The 12,306-nt window shown below is 45.2% G+C and overlaps 1 protein-coding gene across 1 annotated transcript; it reads left to right on the top strand.

Moving 5' to 3' along the window:
• The first annotated feature begins 352 nt into the window (after positions 1-352).
• Positions 353-1,475, top strand: LOC131282042 (integumentary mucin A.1-like). The gene is made up of 3 exons (XM_058311426.1): positions 353-401; positions 474-1,277; positions 1,342-1,475. The coding sequence occupies exons 1-3, from the start codon at positions 353-355 to the stop codon at positions 1,473-1,475; spliced, it is 987 nt and encodes a 328-aa protein (XP_058167409.1).
• The last annotated feature ends 10,831 nt before the right edge of the window (positions 1,476-12,306 follow it).

Genomic DNA, 12,306 nt, shown 5'->3' with positions numbered 1-12,306 from the left:
GGCAATCAAAACATCTTCCGAAAATCCCCGTTTGACTTACTCACGAGTCGGGGAATCTATTTGCATAGGAGTACGTGCCCGAATTCAACGAACTCAGACTCACTCACCTGAAATGAAATCTCCCTTCGGTGCTTATCTATCATTTACCTACATTCAAATGAGGCAATCGACAATTGATCGGTGTCTTTCTTGCGCAACCCTATCTGCTGGCGAGATAAGCGTCTCGTCGACATTGTAACTATAAACCGATTGTCTGCCGGATGTGAAGACATTAGTGAGCATCTCTTCGAGTCCACAGTTACAGTTTGTGCTCTACGGCGATTGGGATAACACGCATCTTTCCACTCAGAAGATGAGTAGAATAGTGTTCGTCTTGTTCCTGGGGCTGTGCCTTCAGACAGGTAAAAGTGCATTGGTGATAGTCTTAAATTCGGTGAACTTTTGCCTCTAAGGTGCCGTCTCATTTGTTGCAGCAAATCTGCAGCTAGTGTGTTATCAGTGCGAGGACTGTGAGTTCCAGCAGGAAATTCCGGTGGTGTGTGGTGACATAGACTACACAACTGCTCCCCCACCCACGGATACCACGTGCCCGACATGCGCCCCAGAGCTAACGCCTCCTTCGACTCCTGAATGGACTACTTCCACGCCAGAAACCACGTGTCCAACATGCGCTCCAGAGCCGACACTACCGACCACTCCTGAGCCGACTACAGCGACACCGGACACCACGTGCCCAACGTGTGCGCCAACGCTCCCTACAACCCCGCAACCGACCACGTCCACACCCGACACAACGTGTCCCACGTGTGCCCCGACACTCCCTACAACTCCTATACCCACTACTTCCACCCCAGTCCTTACCACTCCCATTCCGACCACCTCCACCCCCGACACCACGTGTCCCACGTGTGCTCCGACTCTCCCTACAACTCCTATACCCACTACTTCCACCCCGGTCCCTACCACTCCCATTCCGACCACTACGACCCCTGAAACAACCTGCCCAACCTGTGCACCACCAACTCCGACAACCCCAACACAACCTCCACCGACGCTCCCAACGTCTCCCTATCCGACCACCTCTACTCCAGCGCCTACCACCGAACCTTACTGTCCACCAGGATGCTGTCCCTGCTCGAGCGCTCGCTCAACGTCGATTTTCGCGATGGCCGCGCGCGCCGCCAAGTCCGCCATGATGGACGAGTTTGAGGACGAAATCCGCTCGCCACGTCAGCTGCCACTTCCGGTCTATGTGTGCTTCACGACCGAGCGATATGGTAAGGGTCAGCAATCGATTGTCGACTTGTGCAATGAATCAGTTAACCTAACCTTCATTTTTAGTGAGCAACCGGCGAGTGATCAGCAGAGGCTGCACCAAACGGCTGCAGGCGCTCGGAGATACCTGCGAGCGTGTCAACGGTGGCCAAACGTACGAGCAATGCTCGCTGTGCTCCTGGCAGCTCTGTAACCGATAAGGGCGAAGAGGCTGCGGTCTAAGACCAACGTTCTTACCATCACGCACTTTATCTACAAAAACACGCTAGCGGCAGCTCATATGGTAGTTTCGACCGTAGGCCTATCAATCAAACATTGCGAAGGTTTCAGATAGGCAATTGACAGCCTAGATGTTCCAAGAAGCTTGCATCCGCACCAACTCATCCCCACCACAATTGGTTTTAAATAAATCGAAATGTAAGATAAGCACCGAACAACGGGTCGTTGTGTTCGTTCAATTTTGGCGTTGGCGCCAGCGATACGGGAACCTTCGGCGAAAGATATTTGAAAGACAATTGTGATACGATTGGATGATTCCCGGACCGAACGATGACGAATTGATGTAAATCAACGATAATGAACATGTTGCGTGTGTTTTGACTCATGTAAGGTAGGTCAATACCTACCGATCGTTTATGCCTGACCATGATTGTTTCAAAGATGTCATACTTTGTTTTGATATTTATTTCAACAATGGAGACATCCCCATCCTCATGAGGCATCACGTATATAGGAGTCGTTCGTTGTTGATTGTATATTTTCCAATGCAAATTTCAATCCTGAGTTCAACTATTTCATATATCCCGAAGTTGAACTACTCGATGGGACGCGACACACAGGACCGTGGGTTCAATCTGCTCCATCTTCTTGTGCCTCTTACAGCGACACTTATGGTTCTTCAATTCCACGCAAAACATGATTGACGATTGACGTTCTTTCGTAGAATGGTCACATCTCTCCTTTCTGCCCGTCTAATCCTCCATCGGAAGCTCTGGTGACCAAAACTTCGCTGGGAGACTGAGATTTATTCCCATCGCCATATTTGTAACGCCTCTTAAGGGATTTTGCCCAGCCTCAGGCCCAGCTCCCCGGCTCAGCGCTGCTGCACTTGCCCCGAAGGAAACCAGTTAGCTTCCCTAATGCATCCCGTAATTTCAGACCTCCCATTCCCCGCCCCCCAAGGCCCGCTACCGCTCCACCGCGCTTTCTTTCCATCGCCAACATATTACGCAATAAACGATCTGATTAATTTGATGTCGTGCGGGCCCCCGGGTTCACATCGGCCAGCCAGTTGCTCTCGTTTCGTGCCATGCTTTCGCAGCTTCACGCGACACACTCACACACGGTCACAGTGCCCCAACACCCTACCGGTACCCCACCGACGCAACTTTATTTATGGTCATGTGTGATGCTTTATGACACGGTCGCGAACGCCACGACGGAACCGAGGGAGACGTTTCTTGTTTCTTTTCGCTTTTCGCAGCTCGCGGCGTCCACGATCGCCCTGGCTATCGATTGCGATCGACGTGCCCGCTTCGGACCGTGGTCGTGCGGGTCGGTCGTGTGAGGAATGCGCAGGGAACCGAGGAACTCCCGCGGTGTGACCCGGTGCGAATGCGCTCGTACGATTTGCATAACAATAAATTGCAATTTCTTCTGCCCCTCCGATGCGCCCCAGTGCAGAAGGAAAGTATTCTGCGCTCCAGAATCACGGAATCATGCGCCAGGTTTGGTTTGTTTTTCGTTTCGAGGAAGAAAGAAAGATTGGGCGACGAAGGAGGGTGACCTGGAAAGAGTGGTTGGCGAAGGAAAATGGTGCATCGTTGCAATGCTTTCACTTTCTTTCGCGGTCGTGCGTTTCTGCGGTGGGAAAAAAGGAATTTGTTGCATTCCACTCCGCCGTTGGAGTTGGTAAGATTGTTTGAGTTATTCGTCTCTCCTAAAATGTTCTGTAGTAAATTGCTTCGTTATGAAGTTTAGTGAAACATTACAGTAACAGTACAACAATTTTTCATTTATACTTCATTTATACCTTTCGGTTAAATTGATGTATTTACACAATTGTTTGTCGTTAAAAATGTATTATACCCTTTTGAGGGTTACATCCAGTCTCCGTGAAGCATTAAAGGATTTAAAAAATTAGTTAACATTTAACCTCATTGACAAAGTTGAATGTCGTAATTGTTGTTTTATAAATTTTAATTTAATTACAAAATACTGTCAACTGAAGCTTTGGAAAAATATATAGTAAGCATCAACAATATTTTTAAGAAAGAATTCCATCTACACCTACGCTACCCAAAACACTAGTTTTAGCTAATTGTTTTAAATATACTGGTTATAAATAGTTGGTTTTATACGAGTATACTAGAAAATACATCATTGGAATGCACTTACAATTAAACTCTTTAATTTAAAACAGTTTAAGATCGTATACTTACATATTAACTAGTTCATAAATATCGTTAAGAATGAAAGATATATTTTAGTTGTGTTACGTTTTATATAAACAAACAAATTTAATTAATTTTAAGTTCAACGCAAAACAGGCAAACGGATCAAATCTCCTTTGGACCACAACATGCATCCATGGATCTCACCGGTGAAGGCCGAAAACTATAACACCGTTATTTTCACAACTCCGAATCGTGAACCAAAAAAGAAATACAAAAATGGCCAACAAACAAACCGCTGCTGGCCGCATGAAGTGGATTGGACCGCGTGCCAGCCGTCCATCCGGGCACCTTCGAGAGACTCTACGGGGAACCAACGTGACCCGCGCAAACCGATTAACAAAACGGACAGGCTCAGAAGAAAACTATCGCGTAAAAATTAACTTACTTTCAAAGAATGCCATTGTTTCGGTGCACCCTTGAGGCCCATTGATGGCGGTGAACTTTCCTGGCAAGAAAAGAAAGGGCTTTTCAGCTGAAAGGGCGAGGGGAAGGATGGGGTGATTTGCAAAAATAAATACACATATCTATCTCCTAGCGCGCACCGTCCCATCTAGCACCGTTCCGCAACCCAAGCCCGGTCTTGGGCTCCAATTATTGGCGCAAAATGGACGACTTCTTACCCGTCGTCTTGTGTGGGAGTTACGTAAGGGAGGCAAAAGAAATTACCACCAACGGTGTTCATATTTCTCCCGTGCATAAAGAGACCCCTTTCATAAAAGCAGAAACCGCCGGAGTGCGAGATTTACATGTTTCTTTTGCTTCTTGGAGCAGGTTTCGTTTGGACCTTACGGTGTTTATATTTTTGTTTACTGTCCACTGCTCCGATGATGTTATTAGTAGTATTATCATGGTTTAACTATTTTTTTCTCCATCCCTCTTTCACATTCGCTACTCCATTTTGTGAGTTAGCGGTCGTTTTCAGTGATTCGTGTGGCCAATGTTCAAAATATGTGTCAGTGGTGAACGTTTCTGCTGGTGGTACATAAAATATATCCGACTCCCTTTTCGACCACGAGCACGCTAAACCGTTTGGCAGAGTGGAGATTATTATTACGGTTTCCTTCTCTCCCTCGCGAGGGTTCCTTCCACGTGCAATTTGTCACCGTAAGTTTACCTTTGCTCGGGCGAATGTAATCCGACATGCTACTTAATATATGCACTAATGTTTTCGTTCAGGTAATTTATCAAAAACAACAAATGAGAGGAAGCTTTGGCTAAACAAATCATTTTAACCTTTTTTATGCTATTATTACAAGTGATTTAAAGTAAAATTCAACGGGAATTTTAAAAGATTATTTTGATCTGAACAATATGTGTTTTATCATATTTTCATTTGATTCTACATATGTTTTTATAATTTCAAATTGGATATATTAATATTCGCTCATTATCACTACCACTATTCAATGAAGGTTGTGCTTCGGCGCTCGATCGCACGTCATAAACATTGCAAATGCCACTCGGAAGCTCTTAAATACCTCATTAAATCCGTATCGTTTCCGCTTCCACCTAATCGCGTGACAAATGAACCTCAAATGAGAAGAAGATAAACTATTCCACCTCGACCAGCAAGCGACCATAAAGGAGAAAAAAGCAAACACTGCTGACGGTGACAAACATTTATGTCACTGTCAGTGTAAAATAAATAAAAATAGCCGAAACAAGATTGTCAACCACCAAAAACACGACGACCCAAAACAAACACTCTCCACCGCCACTCGGCCGGCAAGACGTCTCGAGAGGTGGAGAAGGGGAGACCAAACAGAAGAAGAAAAACACGTGGTTAAAGATTCACACGATGAGGAACATCTTCAACCCGACGGACGATAAAGGCTCGCGTGCCGCTCCGTTCCGAGTTGTGGCGATTTAATATGCACAAGCGTAAACATGCGCAAACAGTCACCATAAAAGCGCCACCACAGAGAGGTGAGGTCTCGGTGTCCGAGATGGCGGCTTCTTTTTCGGCGTATCTCATCTCTCTCGAAAAAATAAAGGCTCATTCCCACCCATCGCGATCGTCGGTGCTGCATCGGATCGCCAGCTGGAGGAAGATGTGATGATAGTCTGTGCCGTGGTGTCTTTTTTCCCACCCGATCTTCTTCGACACTTTTTAGGAAGGTCCCCGTGGTCGGGCGATGATCGGTAGGTAGATAAATGAAGCGTCAGTATAATTTACATACGCTGCATATTCAGTGCTGTGAGGTGAGGGAGGTGTGTTTGTTTCTTTTATTTATCTAGTCATTTTCCCTGTTAAGCCTCTCGCGAGCGGTGGCTTTTCGGAAAGCGCGCCCAGATCGATTAAGACATTTGATGGTAGATCATTTCATGGATGATTAGATACGGTTATGTGAATAATAGAGCATGAGAAACGGCACGTTATTGGCATGTGTTTATAGATTAATATTCATAACAAGTGATGATCAATTTGTTGTTTGTGAAAGTCATAAATCCAGCGATAAAGTAAAAATGTCTAACCATAATAGAATTCAATTAAAATTAAAGTTCTTTATCAATACTATGTTTTTAATGTTTCTAATGTTCAAACCATTTACTCGGGGTAGTAGTGTGTGATTTTTTGTAAAATTTAACAATGTCACTACATTTAGGGCATTCAAAAAATATTAAAATTGCTACCATTCTAATTGAGATGTGTCATTAATTTAACACAAAACACTTCTTTTGATATTTTTTAATTTAAAATTAAATGGATTAACTTCCCTTTCCCCCTCCTGTTCCACAGAAGGCGCCAGATTTACTAACTCTCTTCGGTACAAACCTACTGCTGGGTCTTTATCTGGCGGCGACCGTTCGCAATTTATCGCAATTTTTCGTCACCTTCTGCCACCCTTTCCATCCTTCGCTCCTTAGTTGTCACTCGGAGCCCGTTGCTAAACAGCCGCGACTACATGTTTTCCTTCATTTTCATTTTTCACTCGCATTCGCGAGCTTCCGAGACGCGAGCGAGACTTCGAACGTAACAAAACCCGCGTCCCCGGCGACAAACGGTGCTCACAGGCCACGGTGGCACGACTCGCCCCAAGAAAAACATGCTTGTCTTATGTTACTTCTTTCTTTCCCTTTTTTCGGGGAGCGCAAGTTTTCCTCCTTTTCACCGGTCGAACCTACATATGGGCCGCGGTTCCGCGGTGCGACAAGTTTTACATTAGCACACCGCAGGGGTGGATAGGACAGCTCTATTTCTCGTTCCCCCTCGGTGTGTCACCCTGGTGCTGCCTTTTTTTCTTACTTTATTTATTTTCTTCAGGCCGCTCGACCTGCGACGGCGTGGCAAACACTACTTACCTACTGGCCAACATTTCTGGGAGCAGGTTGCCACTCGTGGGCCCTCCGCCGAAGGTGGCGGAGAAGTGGTGCAACGGGTTGGACGCTGCTCCGCTTTTCCGTTCATAATTTATCTCCTCTCGAGCACTGTTTCGTTCATACGTTGCCGGTTGTCGTTCGGTTGCTGGAGTGCGCATTGCATAACGTGACTTTGTACAGCCCGAATTTTAGACCGAAGGGATGGAAAAACGAGGAAACCGGTGTTTGACTGGTGACATTGCGGAATGGGTGGTAATCCACCTTGGCACCAGCTGGGTAGCTATCAATGAATATTAAGCTTCGGCGGCAGAAAGGGAAACCGAGCTTGCAAACTGGAGCAAAGCGGTCGTTGGAGTCGACCGTTCAGGTACTAAGAGACTGCTTCGAGCAAACAGGTTTTTTGGTGTCCAGGTAAATCCTTGAAAAGTGCGAGTCGACCAACCAAAAAGACCTGAAAACGGGACGATGCCTCGTCGGTGCTAAAAGCTAGCAATACCCAAAACTAATAACAACCTTTTAGAAGACTTATGACTTGAGTTCACCAGCATGGGTACCTAACCTTTTCCAAAAAAGTCTGATTTTTCAACCGCTCGATCCTCGAACCGATTTATTTCCCGGTGACACTTTCTTACTTTCATCCGTACCCATCGAGGGTGTTTGCGCCCGTTTGAGCGCAGTGAATATTTAATTAAAGACTGCGCAGTATCCAGCAAAAGACATACACACATATACGCGCACAACGCGTTGACAGCTGACAGCGTCAGAGAGTATTATGGAAGGCAGGCGCATGGATTGTGTCTCGCTGAAACACATGGAATGAAGTATAAGTACCTTTTTCGAGATCACTAAGTCACTGGGGATGAAATGGATTTCATTTTAGCGTTGCTCACCAGACGATCTACTTTGGTAACCTTCCCGGCAAACTAGAAAGAACCGTCCGACGACGGCAGTGATTGATCGGTGAAACCGGCAAAGCCGCGGGTTCGTCGCTTGGTCGCGTGTTGAAGTCTTTCTGCAACCCACGCAAAACTTAAAACGGTACCGGGTTTGAACAAAACGAGTTTAATTATGCAATACTTGCGGATGCTTGCGAGGTAACCAAGTTATGGGAATTGTCTAAAACAATAGGAGCGAGGCATATACCGGGTTGGAGGCGGCGAAGACATATGTGAAAAATCACAATGTGAAAATAAAATGAAATATGATTAATGTGGGTTGCAATAAACCATTACTTTGACAGAAACTATTGTAACATGCTGAGGAGATTATTAAGATGAGAAATAACAACGTTTGAAATTTTGCGTTTGTGAAATTAAACGTTTATAAAAAAGTATTAAAACTATCCAAAAAATGTTATCAATTCCACATCGCGTCCCAATGTTATCATTATCTGCTATTCTTAGATTCGCCCTTCCCACAAGCAACCCAAAAAACACGACAGCTACGATCACCAGACCTCTGTTTTGTCTCTCTCACCGGCGTCATGTTTTGAAATAAAACTTCATCCCAATGCTTGACAGTGCAAGTTTCCCATAGCGAAACACCGCACAATGGCCGTAAAATTGGCTTCAAACTGTTTGAAGATCTAGCAGACCTTCGCTAAACAATTCTTCGCTAAAAATCCCCCACGCCAGAAGCAACATAATCAACACAATGCTCCCCTTCCCAAGCAGACCATTCTTTCATCGGTTGCTTCGTTCGGGATTGTCGTTTCGGTGATGGATTTGTGTTTTGATTTTCCACTGTTGAAAACTGTCGCCCGCGTCGACCTATTGTTACCGGGAATGCTTCCGAGCGAGCGTTGTGCAGATGAAGTGTTTCTAGAAGAAGTTGCACTGCTCCCGTCGAAAAGCGTATCAACACAGGCACACGACACAAGGATCACGAGGGTCACATCTTCGACTCGGCAAAGGCGAAATGAGCTCCACGCCTGTCATCCGCAAGCATGGAGCATCATTAATCATTCTCGCTGCAAATGGCACACCGGGCGGGCTGTCAGAAAACGAACAAGAAACCGTGCGTTATCGAATATTAACCTCAACTAACCCGCCGGTTAAAAGGATGGAGATGGAGCAAAACCAAAAAGCCCGTTGGAATTTTCGAATGGAAATTTTTACGGCATTCCAAGCAAGCCGACGAATCTGTCGAATGATGCCGGTAGTAAATGATCCGAAGTGATTAACTGGGTGAAAGTAAAACACGGCCAAACTTCCGGCCTTCTGGGGCAGCTCGTTAGCAAAGGTGGTAGCGTGATGAACGTCGTCAAAAACCCCTGTATAGAAAACAATCCAACGCTGATGCTGGTTTGCTGCGAACATAATGTGACTTTGTCAGGTGATGAAACATCTCCGCTACAAAAGCTGCCATGTTGAGCAAACAAAAAAACGCGATCACAAATGACACGCACGAAAGACGTATAATCTATCACGTAAGAAGCATGTGTTTCATTTAATCATAAACCTGCGATGAAACCAGCATCATAAATTGGTTCAAATTTAAGCACGTTAATTCTGGCGACTTTACTATGGCAGTATGAATTTCTTAACCAATCTTCTCGCAACGAACAACACGTAAAATTACGAGAACATTAAGTTAATTTGTTTTTTCTCCTCTCTCGTCTTTCCCCTTTCAGGTAATTAAACGAAATATCGCCTGGTGATTTCATAAATCTGCCATCGATTTCGATAAGTACGGACATCTGTCAGCTTAATTAAGTCATCGCGGGTAACTTCGTGAGGGCAAAAAATGAACGAAAACTGTAAGTAGTTGAACGACGCCGAACAAAATAATACAAAAAGGATATTTTTCAACGAATGTATACATGCCGTGGATCGTTTTCGTAGCAAGAGGATATCCAGTAATTGCACCGAAAGACTGAGATTGGAAAGTGCAAAGCAAATTTTAAAAACAACGTATTTAATTGATTCGATTTTCGTGATGTGCGGTTTGGGACGATATTATCCTTTTGAGTCGATATTAGCCTTCTTTCGTGTTTCTTTAAACCATTTCGATTTTCGATCAATTATTTGAAGAAAACTCATTCGATCGGACTTTTTTATATCGACTGAAAAATACATTCAATGATATTTTTAAGAAATGGAAGGAATTGCTTAAGTAAGGTAAAACTAAAAATTCTTTTAAATGACCTCCCTCTCGACCAACTCTGTTTTCAAAAAATGTGGAAATTAATAGCATGGCAAGCATAACGTTCCGATTAGTGCCCGTCAGGAACTCGGCACTTACTTTCACATTTCATTAGCAATGAACTTTTCCGCCGCCGAACTCCATTTGCGAAAAATGCTACCATTAGAAACTGCCCACGTTTCGTTTACTAACCTCAAACACCATCAGCCACACGTTTGATTGAGACCTTCTGTCGGTATGTTTTAAGTTGAATCCAATTAACCGGCCTGTCCACTGCATCAAAGGTGCTGCACATCCATCCGCATCACCCGCTGTTCACCTTAGCCCGCCTTCCCTTTCGATCCGTTCAGTCGCTTCAATCGGGAAGCGGAAGTGTCAAAGTCAATAACAGCTTTCCGGCGCAGCGAAAACGCCCGGTGGAAAAATTGATTTCCCACCCCCGCACCGTACAGGAATTGAAACAATAAGTCACTTGCATCCCCGGTAAGCTGATATTAGTGCTCTAATATCTTCAACCTTTCCTCCTCGCGTCCACACACTTCATTCTGGCGGAAGGTGACTTTTTGATCGCGTGGGGGATGTGGTTAGCTTCGGGATATTTCTTTTTCCTTCGCCAAAGAGCAAAGAAAAGAGCCCATAATCTGTGCGGAGGAGGGAAAAAATTGACCGGTCGTCAAACGGGCGCAAACACGGGCAAACGGTTTTTGCGCGTCCCTTTCGTTTCCTTTTTGCATGCAACCACAGAGAAACTGATCATCGTCGGTTGAGGCACACGGAAATTTTGCTCGGAAAGTAGTAGTAGTAGTAGTAATAGAAGCAATAAAAACGGATTGAGCCCGTACGATTTGAATCCTGCACGATCCGGGCACGATCGAGTGGACCGTACGGAAACGAAACGGACGAGTAAATGAAACCATCGTTCCATGCGCCAGCATAAATCGTTTCTGACGTTCGGGGGGATACGAGCAAAAACAACAACCAGACGAAGAGCCAACCACAAGCAACCACAAGCGACCAGATCTTGACATTCGCGTGAGCCTAACGTTTCGATTATGGTAATGAATTTAAACGGTCTTTCGGTGGCTCGCCGGCCGAAGGGAGATAGCGAACGAAACCCTTGAGTGTTTCGAAACCGTTCGATAAAGTATGGTTCCGCTGGTCCCGAGAATCTAATACCATAATTCCGCCATCCACTCGGGGCTTGTAACTATAACAGAGTCGTTGCAATTACAATGCAATATTGCAGTCAAACCGCCAACCCCGCGGTTGATGATGGCGATCGCCCAGGAAGCACTACGGTCCGCGCAAGACGATCACGAGAAAGGGTCGACGGGAAAGCAAGCTCTTTCTTTCCTCGGGGAATCGTTTCCTTTCGGATCGAAGTTTGTTTGTCTTGGCCACCCCGTGTTTGATTGCTATCTGGCAGACAGCTCGGCAGGGAGAGTGAGTGAGTGAGAAAGGAAGGACAAAACACAAGCAATAGTCAACACTTAGCCGGTGCCCACGAGGTGCGATTGGCGTAATCGATTTATTTCTTGTCGCTAACTTTTACCAACGTCAGTTTTATCGTTTGGCGATCAAATGGAATCGATCGATATTGCACTTTGCTTGGATAGGATCAGGAAGCAGGTGCAGTGGTGTTGAGGATTTTTATTTCAGGAAGCATTCCGTCGAACATTTACTGCCGAACAAGTTCGTTTGAAACACAATGTTTATGTTGTGTGCAATATTAAATTTAATGAAGCAAGATATTAATTGATACGAAACAAACATAAAAGAAAGGTAGACAGATCAAACGTGAACCGAAAGAAACGTTTACTTTCAAATGAAAGCCACTAACTACACCCATTACCTTCATGCGTTACCAATTCCCGTCCAAGGTCTTCCTGGTCGTAAATTATGCCTCGTTACCCGAGGTGAGCATTCGGTGTTTCGGTTGCTTTTCACAGCCATTCCTTAATCGCCAATGTCCATCACCAGCCCCCCAAAACAGCCCTCCCGAGACCCGCGTTCAATCGTGTCGTAATATCAACGGAATACATGAACAAAACATCTACTCCAGTTTCTTCGCTCTGCGTATCTGAAGCGACGCGAAAAGCCCAAAAATAAG

The sequence above is a fragment of the Anopheles ziemanni genome, chromosome 2 (assembly GCF_943734765.1).
Source record: "Anopheles ziemanni chromosome 2, idAnoZiCoDA_A2_x.2, whole genome shotgun sequence".
NCBI lineage: Eukaryota > Metazoa > Arthropoda > Insecta > Diptera > Culicidae > Anopheles > Anopheles ziemanni.
This window is presented reverse-complemented; position numbering and strand designations above follow the sequence as displayed.

What these genes read in the sequence shown, in the direction of transcription:
- LOC131282042 (XM_058311426.1), top strand. Translation starts at nt 353, where the DNA reads ATGAGTAGAATAGTGTTCGTCTTGTTCCTGGGGCTGTGCCTTCAGACA. An exon ending in GGGGCTGTGCCTTCAGACAG is followed by an intron (nt 402 to 473) that starts GTAAAAGTGCAT and finishes CATTTGTTGCAG; the next exon opens with CAAATCTGCAGCTAGTGTGT. An exon ending in CTTCACGACCGAGCGATATG is followed by an intron (nt 1,278 to 1,341) that starts GTAAGGGTCAGC and finishes CTTCATTTTTAG; the next exon opens with TGAGCAACCGGCGAGTGATC.